Source organism: Elephantulus edwardii, unplaced genomic scaffold (assembly GCF_000299155.1).
Source record: "Elephantulus edwardii isolate Elephantulus edwardi_28Jun2011 unplaced genomic scaffold, EleEdw1.0 scaffold00536, whole genome shotgun sequence".
Classification (NCBI taxonomy): Eukaryota; Metazoa; Chordata; class Mammalia; order Macroscelidea; family Macroscelididae; genus Elephantulus; species Elephantulus edwardii.
In genome coordinates this window covers 175,566-193,190 of record NW_006400286.1, presented here as the reverse complement: position 1 = coordinate 193,190, position 17,625 = coordinate 175,566, and the positions used below count along the sequence as shown (strand labels likewise).

Below are 17,625 nucleotides of genomic sequence, written 5' to 3'. Positions count from 1 at the left end.
CTTCTGCAGATATTTTTCCAGTTTTGCCAACACCATTTGTTAAAAAGGCTGTCGTTTCCCCACTTAACTGATTTCATCTCCTTGTCAAAAATCAGTTGACTATAGGTAGATGGTCTGATTTCTGGTTTCTCAATTCTATTCCATTGATCTATATGTCTGTCATTGTATCAGTACTATGCTGTCTGAAGCACCATGGCAATTATAGTCAAGTATTGTCACCATTTTTGAAGAGTACACTTTAGCACTTTTCCCCCACCAACTAATAGAAGATAATATGGGGGGGTTTTGTGCGTAAGATTGTCTTTACAAAGAAAGTACATACATCGGACTTATTTAATTTAGCACCATTCTTTTTGGATGGTAAAATACCCTAGGTATTATTCATTTGAAGTAGATTGTGAAATTGTAAGTTTCAGGCAGCGAGTATGATATGGAACAGGGTATTTGACATTTTTATTATCAAATCAGTGCTTGTAAAGGCCTTACAACTTAGTTTTTTTTCAGAGTTGATATTAATGGATTTTAAATATATCCAATTCTCTTGGAACTCATTGATTTTTCTGCCATTGACATGGTAATTTTGGAATCTGTTATGCTTTCTTGGATGTTTCCTGATAGACTTGTGCATACACATGAACAGTGATGTAAGTTTAATGAAAATTGCTACCATTTGCTGATAAACCATCTAGCATTCTTGGGTCAAAGAAAGGAAATTAATGAGTTAGTCCATTTTTAGCTAGGGGCCCATCCAACGTTAACTGTGGTTCATAACATCATAATGGCCTGCTAAGTGTCATGTTTTCAATTTTTTCAGTATTCTGCAGAGCTTGCGAGCGCTTGTAGCCATGAATGAACATCTAAAAAGTCAGGAACAGGAGTTTAAAGCACATTGTCGAGTAAGTATTGCCAAACATTTGATTGCCACTTTAGTAAAAATCTCTTGATTACCTCCCTTGTATATTATATTATGTTATATTGATTATATTATTCTATTCTATTCTATTCTATTCTATTCTATTCTATTCTATTCTATTCTATTCTATTCTATTCTATTCCCCACCAAGCACTCACTTATCAACATTTATAAGATGACTAGAACAACATTTTTTTCTTTATTTTTTAAATTTATTATTCATTTCAATGAAAATTTTCAGATACTTTGGGTTTCCATTTATTCATTGTTGCACTTCTCTCCCCTTCCAACCCTCCCCCCTAGTACACTACCCTCTTGGAAAAGTAAAACAAAAATTATTTCATTGTTTTACAAATCCTTCCCCGGGTCTACTCCACTATGCAGCCTTCCTTCTGGACTCCTGTCATGACAATAATACCTAATCACATATCCCTTTTAAACAGTTTTCTCCCTTATCTGTTTCAGTGCAGTACACATTATTGAATCAGTCTTTCTCACTGTTCCCCCAACCCTGATGTCAGTCCTGTGTTACAACAGTGGCACTATGCAGTATTTGTCCTTTTGTGACTGAGATACTTCACTCAGCATATTGTCCTCCAGGGTCACCCATTTTGAATAATATTGCATGAGTTCCTTGTTTTTCAATGCAGCATACTATTCCATTGTTTGACTATACCACAGCTTCTCTATCCATTCATTTGTTGATGGGTACTTAGGTTGTTTCCAACTCCTTGCTATTGTGAACAAAGCCACAATAAACATGGGTGTTCATATATCTGCTTGGATGTCAGTTATGGTCTCTTTAGGGTATATTCCCAGTAGTGGAATTGCTGGGTCGAATGGTATCTCTATTTGCAACTTTTTGAGAAAGCGCCATACCACCTTCTACAGTGGTTGCACCATTTTACACGTCCCCTAACTGTGAATAAGGGTTCCAGTTTCTCCACAACCTTGCCAGCATTTGTTGTTTGCTGTTCTGTTAAGTTTTGCTATTCTGACTGAGGTGAGATGATATCTCATAGTTGTTTTAATTTGCATCTTTCTTAGAGCTAGAGATTTTTAACATTTCTTCATGTGGTTGTTGGCCATCTGAATGTCTTCTTTGGTGAAGTGTCTGTTCATATCCTGTGCCCATTTTTCAGTTGCATTATTTATCTTGTTGTGGTGCTCAAGAATTTTATAAATTCTGGATGTAAGTCCTTATCTGATACATCATTACCAAATACATTTCTCCAGTTTGTGGCTTCCCTTTTTACCCTGTTGGAGAAGTTTTTGAATGTGCATAGGGGTTTGATTTTTAGAAGGTCCCATTCATCTATTTTGTCTTCTCCTGGTTGTACATTTTTCAGGCTACTGGGAAGACTGTTTATGTTGTGGATTAGGACTTGTCGCATTCTTCTGAGCTTTTCTTTAATGAAGTTTATAGTACGTGGTTTTAGTCCTAGGTCCTTGAGTTGGTTTTTTATATGGTGTGAGGTGTGGATCTTGCTTGAGTCTTTTGCAGATACTTTTCCAAATTTGCCAACACCAATTGTTAAAAAGGCTGTCATTTCCCCACTTAACTGATTTCATCTCCTTGTCAAAAATCAGTTGACCGTAGATAGATGGGCTGATTTCTGGGTTCTTAATTCTATTCCATTGATCCATGTGTCTGTCATTGTACCAGTACCATGCTGTCTTAACCACCATGACAATTTAGTAGGATTTGAAATCAGGGAGTGAGATGCCTCCTACCTTTCTTCTATTTTTAAGGAGTGCTTTGCTTATTCAGGGCTTCTTTCCATTCCAAATGAAACTGGAGATTACCTTTTCCATCTTGTTGAAGAATGGGATTGCTATTTGTATTGAGATTGCATTAAACGTGTAAATTGTCTTTGATAGTATTGCCATTTTCACAATATTGAGTCTTCTATCCATGAGCCAGGGATTTTTTTCCACTTTTCTGGGTCTCTTTTTGTTTCTTGTAGTAATGTTTCATAATTTTCTTTTGAATATCCTTTGTGCCTCTGGTTAAATTTACTCCCAAGTATTTAATCTTGTGATTAGCTATTGTGAATGGTATTGTTTTTCTTAGTTCTGACTCTGTATTCTCTTTGTCACTGTAGAGAAATCCAACAGACTTTTGTATGTTGATCTTGTATCTTGCTACTTTCCTGAATTGGTCCACTGTGTCCAATAGTTTTCTTGCTGAGTCTTTAGGGTTTTCTAAGTATACTATCATATCATCTGCATACAGAGATAATTTTACCTCCTCTTTGCCAATTTGGATACCTTTTATTCCCTTCTCTTTTCTTATTACTATCGCTAAGACTTCCAATACAATATTGGAAGAGAGGTGAGAGTGGGCATCCTTGCCTAGTTCGTTTTCTTAAACGGAATGCCTTTAACCTCTCTCCATTGAGAACAATGTTGGCTCTCAGGTTTGCATAAATACTTTTTACTATGTTGAAGAAATTCCCCTCTAATCCTATTTTGTTGAGTGTTTTGATAGGATCATGTGGTTCTTGTTCTTTGCTTTGTTAATGTGATGAATTACATTAATTGTTTTTCTTATCTTGAACCTTCCTTGCATCATACCTGTTATTAATCCCACTTGGTCATGGTGAATTATTTCTTTGATGTATCATTGGATTCTAGTGGCCAGTATTTTATTCAGGATTTTTGCATCTATGTTCATGAGAGATATTGGCCTATAGTTTTCTATTTTGGTGGTGTCCTTTTTTGCCTTTCGTATAAAGGATATGTTTACTTCATTGAACGAGTCTGGGAGAATTCCATCTTTTTCTATTTTCTGAAATAATTTATGTAGAATTGGTGACAGCTCTTCTCTGAATGTTTGATAGAATTGACTTGTAAAACCATCTCGTCCAGGGCTTTTTTTGGTTGGAAGTTGTTGTATTACCTTTTCAGTTTCTTCTTTTGTAATGGGTCTGTTCAGATGTTCAATTTCGGTTTATGTCAGTTTAGGTAGCTTGTGTATTTCTAAGTATTTGTCCATTTCCTCTAGGTTTTCATATTTGTTTTGAGTATAGTTTTTCGTAATACTCTCATGTTAGCTTTTTTATTTTAGTTGGCTCTGTTGTGATGTTGCCTGAGTCATCTCTTATTCAGATTATTTGTGTCTTCTTCTTTTCTTTTTTGAGTTTTCCTAGTGGTTTGTCGATTTTATTGTCCTTGTCAAAGACCCAACTCTTAGTTGTGTTGATAGTTTCAATGGTTTTTGTTTTCTATTTCATTTATTTCTGCTCTAATTTTTGTAATTTTTGTTTTTTTAGAGGTTTTGGGTTTTCTTACTATTCTTTTTCCGTTTGCTGGAGATGTTGGGTTAGAGATTCAATGGTCAATTTTCCTGCCTTTTGATGTGTTTGCTTATTGCTATAAATTGAGCTCTGATTACTGCTTTGGCTGTTTCCCAGAGGTTTTGGTAAGTAGTGTTTTCATTGTCATTTGTTTCAAGAAACTTGTTAATTTCCTTTTTTATTTCTTCTAATATCCACTCATGTTTAAGCAAGGTGGTGTTCTTTATCTTCTTATTAATTTCTGATTTTGTAGCATTAGGGTCTGAAAAGATGCTTTGTATTATTTCTATGTTTTTTTAATTCATTGATGCTTGCCTTGTGACCTAGAAAGTGATCTATCTATTCTGGAGAATGTTCCATGCACATTGGAGAAGAAAGTACACTGTGCTTTTGTTGGATGCATTAGCCTATAAATATCTATGAGGTCAAGTTGGTTTATTGTGTGGTTTAATTCTTCAGTATCTATGTTGAGTTTTTCCCTGGTAATTCTGTTTTATTGAGAGGGGTGTATTAAAGTCTCCAAGTACTATAGTAGTGTTGTGTGTTTCCTTTTTCAGTTTTGTTAATATTTGTTTTATGTATTTTACAAGTCTTTCATTTCGTGCATAGATATAGATTATTGTTATGTCCTCTTGTTTTATTGACCCTTAAAACATTATGTAGTGACCTTCCTTGTCCTTCATGATGGTTTTTACATTGACATTTATTTTATCCGAAATTACTATTGCTAATCCTGCTTTTTTCTGGTTACCATTTGCTTGTTATGTTTTTCCCCACCCTTTTATTTTTAGTCTTTATCTTCGTTTTTCAGGTGTGTCTCTTGTAGACAACATATTGATGGATTTTGTGTTTTTTATCCAATCTGCTACTGTTTTCCTCTTCAGCAGTGCATTTAAACCATTCCTATCCAGTGTGACTATTGAGAGGCTAGGTTTTATTGCTATCATTTTGTTGAGTGAGTTCTTTTTGGTGTTGTTGCTAGTTACTTTGGACCATACAGCTTTCTGTGGTATGTCTGTAAAAAGGACATCTCTGAGTCTTTCCTGCACCACTGTTCTTGTTTTTACAAACTCTCTGAGGTTCTGCTTTTATGGGATTATCTTGAGCTCTCCTTCATATTTGATGGATAATTTTTCTGGGTACAGTATTCTTGGTTGACAGTTTTGTTCTTTGAGTGTTTGATATATGTCCTTCCATTCCCTTCTTGCCTGCATGGTTTCTGCTGAGAAATCGGCACTTAATCTTATCTGTTCTCCCTAATAGGTTACTCTTGTTTCTTTCTTGCTGCTCTTAGGATTCTCTCCTTATCTTTAGTTCTGGCAAGTTTAACTATGATATGCCTTGATGTTTTTCTTTTGAGGTCTCTTCTATGTGGTGTTTGCTGAGCTTCTTGAATATATATTCTCTTGTTCTTTATTATGCCTGGGAAGTTTTCCTCTAGTAATTCTTCCACAACTTTTTCAGTGCCTTTACTTCTTTACTGCGATTCCAATGAAACACATTTATTTCTCTTGATGGTATCCCACATTATTCTTAGGTTTTCTTCTTTTTCCTTCTTTTTTGAGTCTGCTTTTTGCTCTAGGAGATCAGTGATGACAATTCTATCTTCTATTTCACTGGTTCTGTGTTCCATCTCTTCAACTCTGCTCATGTGTCCCTCCATCATGTTGACAATCTCTGAAACTTTGGACCTTATATTTTGGATAGTGGATTCTTGTTTTTCTAGTGCTGCTATTGCCTTGTTTGTTTTCTCTGCATTCTTCTGCATTGTTTTTTTGAGCTCCTCCTGATTTTTGCTTGTAGTGTCCTATAATTCGTCAAAGTTTGTCTTTTATCCATTTAATATATTCAGTCACTTTTCTTAAATTCTGTGTCAGAAAGTTCCATCAGACTTTCTGGACTCAGGAAATCCACTGATACTGTGTCACCCTTTGGGGGTGACATCTTGCTTTGCTCTTGTTTATTGTGTGGGATAGCTTGCTGTCTTTGAGTGAGACATTGATATGTTCTTGATCTGAAGACAATGCTCTAGAGATCAGTTGGGAAGTTACCCCACTTGTGTGTTTCTCTGAACTTCTAACTTCAGGGAAGTGTCAGTTCAGAGCCTGTGAGAGCAACCTCTTGTTGGCAAGAAAGGTCAAGGGGCTGCGATTAAAGGCAAGTTGATTGCCCAGATGTGTAGGCACCTATGTGGAGCCAAATGGAGTGAGGCAGGCACAGGGTTGGGGTGATCGCAAGATCAGGTCAAACATTTGGGGTTCCTCACTCAGACCTCAACTATGCTGGTGTGCTCATGATTGGGGTCCCTACTCAAATTCCTGCTGTCCATTTCCCATCCAGGTGGTTTTCACTCAGTGGTCCCTGCCCAGTGGCACTTATGCAATGCCCTCTTGCAGCAGCCCCTGCCCAAGCAAGGTCCTGGATCCAACAGGACCCAAAAAGTCCAAGTTAAATTCCCACTGACCCAGTAGCCTCTGGCTCATTCTCAGAGTCCACAAAAGTTCAGAGAGATTACCAGTGGCAGGCTCTTTCCTGGGCAATTGGTATGACCCAAGAGAGCTCAGCCAAATTCCCCACCAGTGGGTAAGCCCTTGGGTGCTCCCCCAGGTAATTGGCAATGCCCCAGAAACCCAGTTAGGATCCTACCAGCCTTTCTCTTGCCAGATTAGTCCCACTGCAGCTCGGCTGGTGGCTTTGGGCAATGGCTGGATATGTGGCATGGCTTTGTGTTCCTGTAGCTCCAAAAGGAACTTCTGCAACAGAAGTTCTGATTCAAAATCCTACTGTCTACACCTCGTCAGGTTGGTTGGTCTCTGTGCAGCATGAAGGACTCTTTCTAGTGGCCTTTGGGCGCCACTGGGGTCACAGGGCTGTTGGCAGGGGTGCAGGCGTGTGGTTGTGGAGCTGCCACGGTGGGGGGAGGGGGAGGAAGCATGGGGCTTGGAGGGCGTAGGGGCACAGAGCTGGGTCACTAAGACAGAGAGGCAGGGGCAGAGCTTGGGTGCCACTGGCGGTTTATGCAGCAGCAGGCCACGCTGTAGGGGTCATGTAACGGTGGGTGGCCAGCTGCAGGGGGTTACACAGTGGCAGGCTGTTGCTCCTCTGGGGTCACACAGCGGTTGGCAGAATTTGCTCCTCTGAGATCTCGTGGAAGCTGGGGGCAGTGGGTTGCTTCCCCAGAGTCACAGGGTGGCAGGCAGTTGGTCCCTGCTTGCTCCTGGTGGGTAGATTCCACAGTTTGGCTGGTGTCCTTTGGCTGGGACTCAGCTGTCCTGTTTGTGGTTCAAATTCCAACTCTCTGGCTGCGCTGGGTTCCGGGTTCCAGCCACGCTGGGTTCTAGCCCCGCTGGGTTCTGGCCTAAAACAACATTATAATAAGTACCTTCCAAGGATACTAGAAGTGAAATTAGATTAGTATCTATGTGTATTATACCACAAAATTGAATTTATACTCTTTAAAAAAGGGTTTTTTAGTATAATGTAAATCTATTTTAAACACAATTTTTAAAATATCTCTTCTTTAGTTGGTACATAATCTTTGTGAAAGTAGTTAGATCGTGCACACCATAGGGATTTCTGAAAATTACTCTTTCTTGTTCATGCCATCTAGAGAAAGGTTTACTTGTGAATTTGGCATGAACTCAAGAGGCTGTGGGTAGGCTGATTATTCTGTGTGAGCTGTGGAGCAGTAAAGGAGCACAAACAGCTATGTCTTCTTTAAAGCAAGTAAAATAGAAGAAAGAAAAGGAGTCAGTAATGCAAGACTCTTAAGATGAGAGGCCCTAGGTGAGGTGGGCATGTGGATGAGTCTGAGATCTGTTAGGAGAGAATACTGAGGCGCTCACTGGAACCAGGCTCTAAGACACTTCATTTCTCACATATCACTACTTTGCTCATCTATGGTTTAAAGAACGGGTACTCTTGAGTAAAATGCAGTTGAGTGTATTCTCAGCAATAAGATGAAGTTAAGCTAAAAGTTCCTAATGGCATTTTTGCCCCAGCATAAAACTCGGAAAACATGAAAGTGAGAAATTTGAAATATGGTTTTAGATAATTGCGTCCAGTCACTAATTTAATCAGTTATATTAATGGTTATGTTTCTTTTAAAGGAGGAGATGACACGACTACAGCAGGAAATTGGAAACCTGAAAGCTGAAGAAGCACCAGCTGGAGTTGAAAAGGTAAAAAATCCGAGTTACTTCTTAACAGCCATTGTTCTTGTTAGGTGCTGTCAGATTTAGTGTGACTGATAGAGGCCCTCTGAACAACCATCTTAAACCCTGCCCTATTATGTGCCATTCTTCCCAACTCTGAAACACTCTCAAGCCATTACTGAAATTACCTTGTCATCTCATTGGGGTCTTCATCTCCTCCATCGACCAACCCCCATCTTTCCAGCATTATATCCCTCTCCAGTGAGTAGCCTCACCTAGCTACATGTCTGAAGTATGAAAAACAGTTTCACTCTCTTTGTGTCCAAGGAACACTCTAGTTGCACTTTCTCCAAGACATATCTCTTTGTCTTTTGGCAGTCCATGAGTACTCTTCTCCAGCACCACCACTCAAAGGCATTCGTTCTTCTGTTCTCCTTATTTATTGTCCAGCTCTCCTGAATCAGGCACACCTTAGTCTTCATACTGACATCATTGCTCTTCAGCATTTTGGAGAAATCCCTGACAGTGAACTTGTCCAATGCAGTACATTTCCTGCTCTCCTGACTGCTGTTACCAGTGATGTTGATTATTGATCCAAGGAACATGAAATCATTGACAGCTTTAATCTTTTCTCCATCTGTCATAATATTGACAGGTTAGTCCTGTGGTGAGGAACTTTGTTGTCTAGATGTTGAGATGTAATTTATACTAAAGGCTAGAGTCCTTGATCTGCAGCAGATTCTTCAAGTTCTCCTTACTTTCAGCAAGCAAGGTTGTGTTGTGACATTTGCATAAGGCAGGTTATTGAGTCCTGATGCCACATTCTTCCTTATAGAGATGACTCTATGCATCATTCCATCTCATTGAGGGTCTTTCTCTCCTTCAGTGACCCTCTTCTTTATAAGCATGATGTCCTTTTCCAAGGAATTCCTTCTTCTAGCAACATGTTCATATTATGTAAGGCATAATAGTCCAGGCTCTGGAACTATAAACATACAGATTGAATAGATAACTCTAGACACACTACTCTCCTAAGAACCATGCAGTTTTCCATTATTCCATTGACACAACAGCCTCTTGGGCCAGGTTTAGGTTTAACATGAACACAGTTAAGTGTTTCGTAATTTCTCTTCTGAATGTTAGCTTTAAGTTGTTGTGATCCACACAGTCAAATGCATAGAAATAAAGCCCAAATAAACATTTTTCTGGTATTCTTTACTTTCAGCCTGGATCCATGTGACATTAGCAGTGATATTGCTGGTGCCACAGCCTCTTCTATATCCTACTTGTACTTCTGGCAGTTTCCCATCTGTGTACTGTCCTAGCCATTTTTAAATTCTTTTCAGCAGCATTTTTGTTTGCATATGATATTAATGATATTTTTCAGTAATTTCCACATTCTGTAGGATCACCTTTCTTGGGGATGGGGACAAATATGTCCCCATCTTAGCTGAGCAGGTAGCGGCCCTCCAAATTTACTGGCATAAACTTGTGAGCATATCTAGAGCTGTATCTGTTAGTTGAAACATACCAATTGGAATCCCACCAATTCTTGAGGCCTTACTTTTTGTTAATACTTTCAGTGCAGCTTGAACTTCATCTGTCATTATTACTGGCTCATTTTCATATGGTACTTTCTGAAATTTTTCATTGTCATCTAATTCTTTTTAGTAAAACAGCTTGCTCTTTAAAAGGCTTACTTAGTCTTCAAAATACATATCAAAGGTGTTTATTCCATGATTTGGTTTTGGGTTTTGTGGATTGTTTTTTTGTTTTGTTTTGTTTTGTTTTAAATTTTGGGGTTTTTTTAAATGTTTCTGATCCTCTCTGTTCTCTGTGTTTGGAGGAAAAAAGATTGCCGTGGATGTGAATGACAGCAGCCCCAGACTAGAATGACAAGATTATATAATTTTTTATATAATTTTGGCTCTTCCTTGTGTATTTAGATAGGAGAAGTTTCCAAGAACTGAGCCTTGTTCCTCTCTCAAATTAGTTCTACTCTAAATTTTGTTTCCTTTGACTTAAATCATCTTTCATCCTTGCCTAGAGAAGTGCCCAAAGAGCAGCAATTTAATATAAGCAGTGTTAGTGTGTCCCTAGTCATTCATGAGAATTGGTAGTCTAAGGAGCATATCTGATCAGCTGGTTCTCTGAAGAAGGGAATTAATCTTCTAAGAAGCAAGAATGAATTTCTATTATCCATCAATTAAAAATAGGGTGATAGGGTCTCTCCTCACCTAAAATTGTGAGAATCACTACATTTTTCTTTTATTTCCTCATATTTCATTCCAGGCTTTTTCCTGAGGAGCCTCATATTTATAACAAAAGAGCTGGGCATGAACTTAAAACCATGGTGCCTTGGTCTAGTAGAGATTTTAAGATTCAAAATTTGAATTCAGCCAACTGCAGAGTCCCTGAATCCAGCCCATTGCTCAGTGATACACTCGTCACACCTTTAGACTTGACTCTGCCTGTCAGGTAGAGCACAGAAGCCTCTTTTTGTACCGCAGTTATATCATTTATGTGAGACTGTCCAGATTCACGTTGTGAGAACACGGCTAAAGGAGAATAGCAGAGTATTTAGCCCTGGAGTGCATTAGCAGCCTTTGTGGATTTTCTATACTCTAGATCTTGAAGACACATCATTTGAGTCAGGCTCTGAGCTTGAAAACCATCTCTTTTCCCAATAGTTACATTTTGTAGGTGAATTCTTACATTTGAGCAGAGTTGCAGTTTAAGTTGCTAGTATATGTTTATCTTAGACTTTTGAGAAAAATTTTATATCTCGGACAGTGTCATATAGCTGTGGTCTCTAGATATCAGGCATGCTTAATTATCTTGAAAGCTTTTCTTAACTCTGGTCTTATCCTACCACCTTTCTATATCTATAACTCAGCTTACATCCTATCCCTTAATCTAAAAAATAAGGTTATTATTTTTTTATCATTTCAGACCCTTGCCAATGGGGAATCGCACAGTGACCTGACCTCTTTGATGACTTATAATGTAGGTACCTGTACTTATTCAGTACTATCTCATACCCTGGGGTCTGGGGATAAGTAGATTTTTACTCCCTCATAATACATACCCACTTTAATTTACTCTTTTGCCATTCCCTCCTATACTGGGCCTTCAGGTAATTGGTGTGGTCCCATCTTGTACACTCGGACCCTCTGATGGAAATAAGATCATCCTAGAGACTGTCTTTTGTTTTGTTTTGTTGTTGGGTTTTTTTTAAATTTTATTTTATTAATTTTAATGAACATTTACAGAGATTTTTTTATTTCAATTCATTCATTGTTGCACTTTTCTCACTGCTCAGCCCTCCCCCCACCCCCAGTTCACGCCTCTCTTTGAAAAGTAAAACAAAAATTCTTTAATTGGTATACAGTCCCCCTGCACCCTCACCTCCACTGCCCCAAGTACACTCCACTATGCAACCTTAATTCTAGACTCTTGTGATAACTATAATACCCTATCATATATTGCTTTTAATTTGTTCTCTCCCTCATCTGTTTCAATGAAGTATATATAATCTATCCAGTTTTTCTCAGTCTTACCCCAACCCTGATGTCAGTCCCATTCTACAACAGTGGCACCATGTAATATTTGTCCTTTTGTGACTGAGACAATTCACTCAGCATAATGTCCTCCAGGGTCACCCATTTTTAATAATATTGCATGAGTTCCTTGTTTTTCAATGCAGTGTAGTATTCCATTGTGTGAATATACCACAGCTTCTCTATCCATTCATTTGTTTATGGGCACTTGGGTTGTTTCCAATTCCTTGCTATTGGAAACAAAGCCGCAGTAAACATGAGTGTTCATATATCTGCTTGGACATCATTTATGGTTTCTTTAGGGTATATTCCCAGTAGTGGAATTGCTGGGTCAAATGGTATCTCTATTTGCAGCTTTTTGAGAAAGCGTCACACCATTTTCCATAGTGGTTGCACCATTTTACACTTCTACTAACAGTGAATAAGGGTTCCAGTTTCTCCACAACCTCACCAGCATTTGTTGCTTGCTGTTCTGTTAAATTTTGATATTCTTACTGGGGTTAGATGGTATCTCATAGTTGTTTTGTAAAGACTGTCTTGAAGACCACCATTCTAGTGAGGTTTTCTCCAGTTTGTTTTAATCTGAAAAGAAGTTAGACCTGTATTGACTTCATATCTGCTAACAAGTCACTGGTTTTGTGGCAGGGGGCTATGCAGAGGGAAATACCTCTCCATAGTACTAAAATCTAGAATCAATTTTCTATCAAAGACCGGATTGTAAATGTATTTCGCTTTGTTGCCCAAACTGTCAACTAGTAAACTGCTGTGGCCGCCATGTTGTTATTGTATGCCTTCAAATGGATTTTCAGAGGCAGCAAATAACCCAGGAGGAGGTTGCTTGTCCTTCTCCCACAGAGCAATTAGTAGATTTGAACCACATACCTTTGCATTGGCAGCACCATTTCTAAATAAATGGATATAGCTTTGTTCAGTAAACTTTAAAATGGGGTCCCATTTTAAGTATAAAAGTAGTTGGAGAGGAAAATTTAGCCAAAGGGCTATAAAATTTAACCACCTAACTATAGTTTGTTTTTGTTAAACGCCAAGAAGTCAGAATTGACTCATAGCTGACCTCCCAGCCAGTTTTCAGTCTGTAAGTTGCATGGGAGAAGATTGACTATATTTTCCCAAGACTTGAGTTTACTGACTCTTCTGAGTATAATCTAGTATTCTCAATACACCAGCACACCAGCAAACTTTTAAGGAAAAGGAAGGAAGAAAATAAGGAAAAGAGAAGCAAGAATGCCCCTAAACTTTTGCTTCTTTTGAAGTTTCTCCTCCTTTTGTGCCCTCTGGCTCAAAAGAATGAGCTTTAGGACTCCTTGGGATTTGCCCCCAGCTGAGTATGTTGTTTCTTTGAGGACATTCACACTGGAAGAGAATAATACCTCTGACCTCTGACTCCTTTTTATAACTTCCTCTGAGGCAGCAAATGATGTAGTAATGTTGCTTATCTTATGATGTTCACTGAGGGATTATTGTTAGCTGTCTTTGAGTCAGCCACATGGATCTTGTGAGATTAGATTATTTTGATCCACTGAGTTTTCATTGGCTGGTGATTTTGAATCAGGCTTTTTGTAATCTGTCTTACTCTGTAAACTCTACAGAAACCTCTTTGTTACCATAGCAGTACACACAATTCCCGAGCATTTGGTGACTATGCACAAGACACATTGGCTAGAAATGAACATAGATCTTTTATGTAAAAGATGTGAGTTCTGCCACTAAACCCCCCAGTCTCTATTTCCATTAAATAAGTGCTATCCAAAAGAATGTTCTTCAATGATGGAAGATTCTGTATTTAGTGTTCAATACCACATTCACTAGCTGCATATTGACTACTGAGCACTGAACTATAGTTAGTATAATTGTGAAACTAATTTCTTAAATTTTTGTTCATATAAACCTAAAGGGCCTTATGTGGCTAGTCACTATCCTTTTGAACACCGTAGCTCTAAAAAGAAACATAGAAAGCAACTTAGCATCCTCCTCAAACTCAGAAAAATACAACAAAGGATTCTTTAAGTAATGATTTTTCTCCTCATTGTTACAGTTTTTAGCAACAAGGATGCATGTGAGGATAGCTTAAGAACACTAAATTTGGTGAGCTCTGGTGGCCTAGTAGCGAGAAGCTGCAACTGCAATTTGAGAGATACATGGTTCAAATCCACCAGATGTTCTGCTGGAGAAGGAGGAACAATCTCCTCCTGTACCAGTCAGATCTGATTTGACGGTACACACAAAAAATAATGAGATAAAATAAATTAAAAAAAAAAAACAACACTAAATTTACCTTCGATCCAAGAAGAATAAAAGTTATTATAATGAAATGTGAAAGATTGTTAGGAATCTCACATGACATAGAACCCATCCAGACTGTAAACTCTGCCATCTGAGAAATTTGGGAGCTAATTTCAAGAAACAGCGTATGAGCAAGAGGTAATGATGATGAAGGAGGAAGTGCAGGCTGCTGAAGGACTTGACAAGAATAAAGCCCCAGGAATTGATGAAATACCAATTGATATATTTCAGCAAACAGATGCTGCCCTGCATGTGCTCACCAAGTTGTGCCAAGAAATCTGGAGACCACAACTTGGCCAACTGACTGGAAGAGATCTATATTTGTTCCCATTCCAAAAGAAGGTGACATGCACACCCATGTTTATCACAGCATTGTTCACAATAGGAAGTTGGAAACAACCTAAGTGCCTATCAACAAACGAATGGATTGAGAAGCTGTGTTATATTCACACAATGGAATACTATGGTGTATTGAAAAAAAAAAAGGAACTCATGCAATATTATTCAAAATGGGTGACCCTGGAGAACATTATGCTGAGTGAAGTATCTCAGTCACAAAAGGACAAATACTGCATGGTGCCACTGTTGTAAAACAGGACTGACAGTGGGTTTGGAGGGAGACTGAGAAAGATGGGTTCAATAATGTATACTGCATTGAAACAGATGAGCAAGAAAACTATTTAAGAGGGATATATTATTAGGTGTTTTTGTCATGACAGGAGTCCAGAGTGAAGGGTGTATAGTGGAGTGGACCTGGGGAGAGGGATTGTAAAACAATGAAATAATTATACTTTTCCAAGAGGGTAGTGTACTAGGGGGGATGGTTGGGAGGGGAGAAAAATGAAACAATGAATGAATGGAAATCCAGAGTCTCTGTAAATTTTCATTGAAATTAATAATAAATTTTTAAAAAAAAAGAAGATGACCTGACCAAGAGTGGAAATTATCAAACAAAATCACTAACATCACACACCTGTTGAAGGTTATCCAGAAAAGAGTTGAACAGTACATTGACAGAGAACTACCAGAAATACAAGCTAGGTTTAGAAGATGTCGTGACACTGGGAACATTATTGTCAATGTCAGGTGTATCTTGGCAGAAAGCAGAGAGTACCAGAAGAATGTCTATTTGTGTTTCATTGACTATGCAAAGGCATTTGACTGTGTGGATCACAATAAATTGTGGCTAGCCTTGAGGAAAATGGGAATCTCAGAACACTTGATCGTGCTTATACGAAACCTATACTTGGAACAAGAAGCAGTCCCCACAACAGAGCAAGGAAATACTGCATGGTTCAAAATCAGGAAAGAACTATCCTTTCAGGGATGTATGTATCCTGTCTCCGTACCTTTTCAATCTGTATGCAGAACAGATCATTTGAGAAGCAGGGCTTTCTGAGGAGGAGTGTAGCATCAAGATTGGAGGAAGACTCATTAACAACCTATGATATGCAGATGACACACCTTGCTTGCTTGCTGAAATCAAAGAAGACCTGAAACACTTGCTGCAAAAGGTCAAGGACTGTAGTCTTCAGTATGGATTGAAACTCAACATCAAAGACAGAGATTCTCACCATTGGGCCAGTTGACAGCACCATAATAGATGGAGAAGAGATTGAGGTTGTTAGCTATTATAGCTTGCACGTATCCACAATCAACAGTCTTAACACCACCAGTCAAGAAATCAAAAGATGAATTGCACTGGGAAAATCTGCTGTCATGGACCTCTCTCCAGAGTGCTGAAAAACAACCATGTCTGTCTAGATACAAAGGTGAGCTTAATCCAGGCCATAGTCTTCTCAATTACTTGTTACGCTGCAGAGAGTTGGACAGTGACTAAGGATGACAGAAGAAGAATAGATGCCTTCAAGTTGTACTGGAGGAGAGTCTTGAACATATCATGGACTGCCAAGAAAACAAATCTATTCTGTCTTGGAGAGGGTGAAACCAAGTCTTTCCTTGGAGGCTAGGATTTAGAGGCTCTGCCTCACTTTGGGCACATGGCTAGGGGAGAAAGGTTCTTGGAGAAGGCATCATGCTCAGAAAGGAGGACAGACAGTGCAGGAGAGGAAGACCACAGACAAGATGGATTGATACAGTAAATGGCGCAATAGGAGTTGGTGTTTCAGAAATAGTGAGACTGGCTCAGGACAAGGGAAGGGTACAGAGCTGCTGTACATACAGTCGCAGTGGGTCACAGGCAACTCAATGGTCCATAACAACAATAACATACTATGACAGATTTAGAAGCAGTAGTGGCATCCACTTCCTAAATAGCATGCCTCCGGAAACACTAAGAACTTTGATAAATGTCAATAGTTGTAGAGGAGCTTCAGGCCTTTTGAGCTGTGCTTGACTTGAAGGAAATCAGCAGTAATAGAGATGAGAAGAGATAGAACAAAAAATTTAATTTCCAAAACTCTGTCTTACGATGAAAATTTATTACTCCCCATTAACTATAGCCTTTTTCAATTTTCAGGAAGACCTAGACAGACGATATAATATGGAGAAAGAGAAACTTTACAAAATCCGTTTACTACAGGTGAGTAAAAATAAGAATCAAAAAGAAAAAAATTGCATAAATTCACCTAACTAGTTATGAGGGAGCTCTGGTGGCTTAGATAGTAGTAAGGAGTTGCACTGCATACCCAAAGTCACTTAGTTCAAAATCTACCAGCCACTCTGAGGGAGAAAAATGGGCAGTCTCCTCCAATGTGATTTACTACCTCTGAAAGCCTGCTGGAGTATCACTTGTGAGTTGGTTCCAGCTTGACAGTACATAACAGCAGTAGTTGTTGGAACCAGAAAATGTCTTGATTATAAGGTCTGCTGTTAAAAGTCTTTTATCTGGAGTGTAATTCAGTGATTTATATTATTGATAATAACAACTTGTGTTGGCATGTTAAACAATAATCTCAGTTTCAAAAGTTAGCTCTCAAGTAAATTCACTTAGAGTCTAAATTACATTTAAAAACCCCTTGCATAGGAAGTTACTGGCTAATGGCACCTGACAAGTTATATATTTCATTGCCTTTTGGCTTAGGCTTTCACTAAATTAATCAAAAGTGGAAGGGTAGCATCTGATAAGGATGGCTGAAGGGCTTATAGGGGTCAGTCTCCTCTCTGTGCCTTCTTCATATTTTATTAAACTCGGTGGTTAAATTTAATTGAGTCATACTTACTTTTTCTTTCTTTTTTTTTTTATTAAATTTTATTAGTTTTAATGAACATTTACAGGGATTTTGGTTTTCATTCCTTCATTACTGCACCATTCTCTCTATCCTCCTCCCCAGTTTGTTCTTCTTCCCTGCCATCCGAATATCTGTTTTAATTGTCCAATTGCCACAGTGCTTGTCAAAGTCAGTTCTGATTAATCTCCTTTGTCGGTGTGTCCTTTG

At 38.5% G+C, this 17,625-nt stretch overlaps 1 protein-coding gene across 1 annotated transcript in view; it reads left to right on the top strand.

Annotated features, from left to right (window-relative positions):
• Positions 1–17,625, top strand: part of LOC102853882 (coiled-coil domain-containing protein 93-like) — a 298,740-nt gene that overhangs the window by 221,851 nt on the left and 59,264 nt on the right. Inside the window, exons 13-16 of the mRNA XM_006903207.1 lie at positions 809–896; positions 8,322–8,393; positions 11,319–11,372; positions 16,707–16,769. Of these exons, the coding sequence (XP_006903269.1) occupies positions 809–896; positions 8,322–8,393; positions 11,319–11,372; positions 16,707–16,769 (277 nt within the window). The remainder of the gene's footprint in view (positions 1–808; positions 897–8,321; positions 8,394–11,318; positions 11,373–16,706; positions 16,770–17,625) is intronic.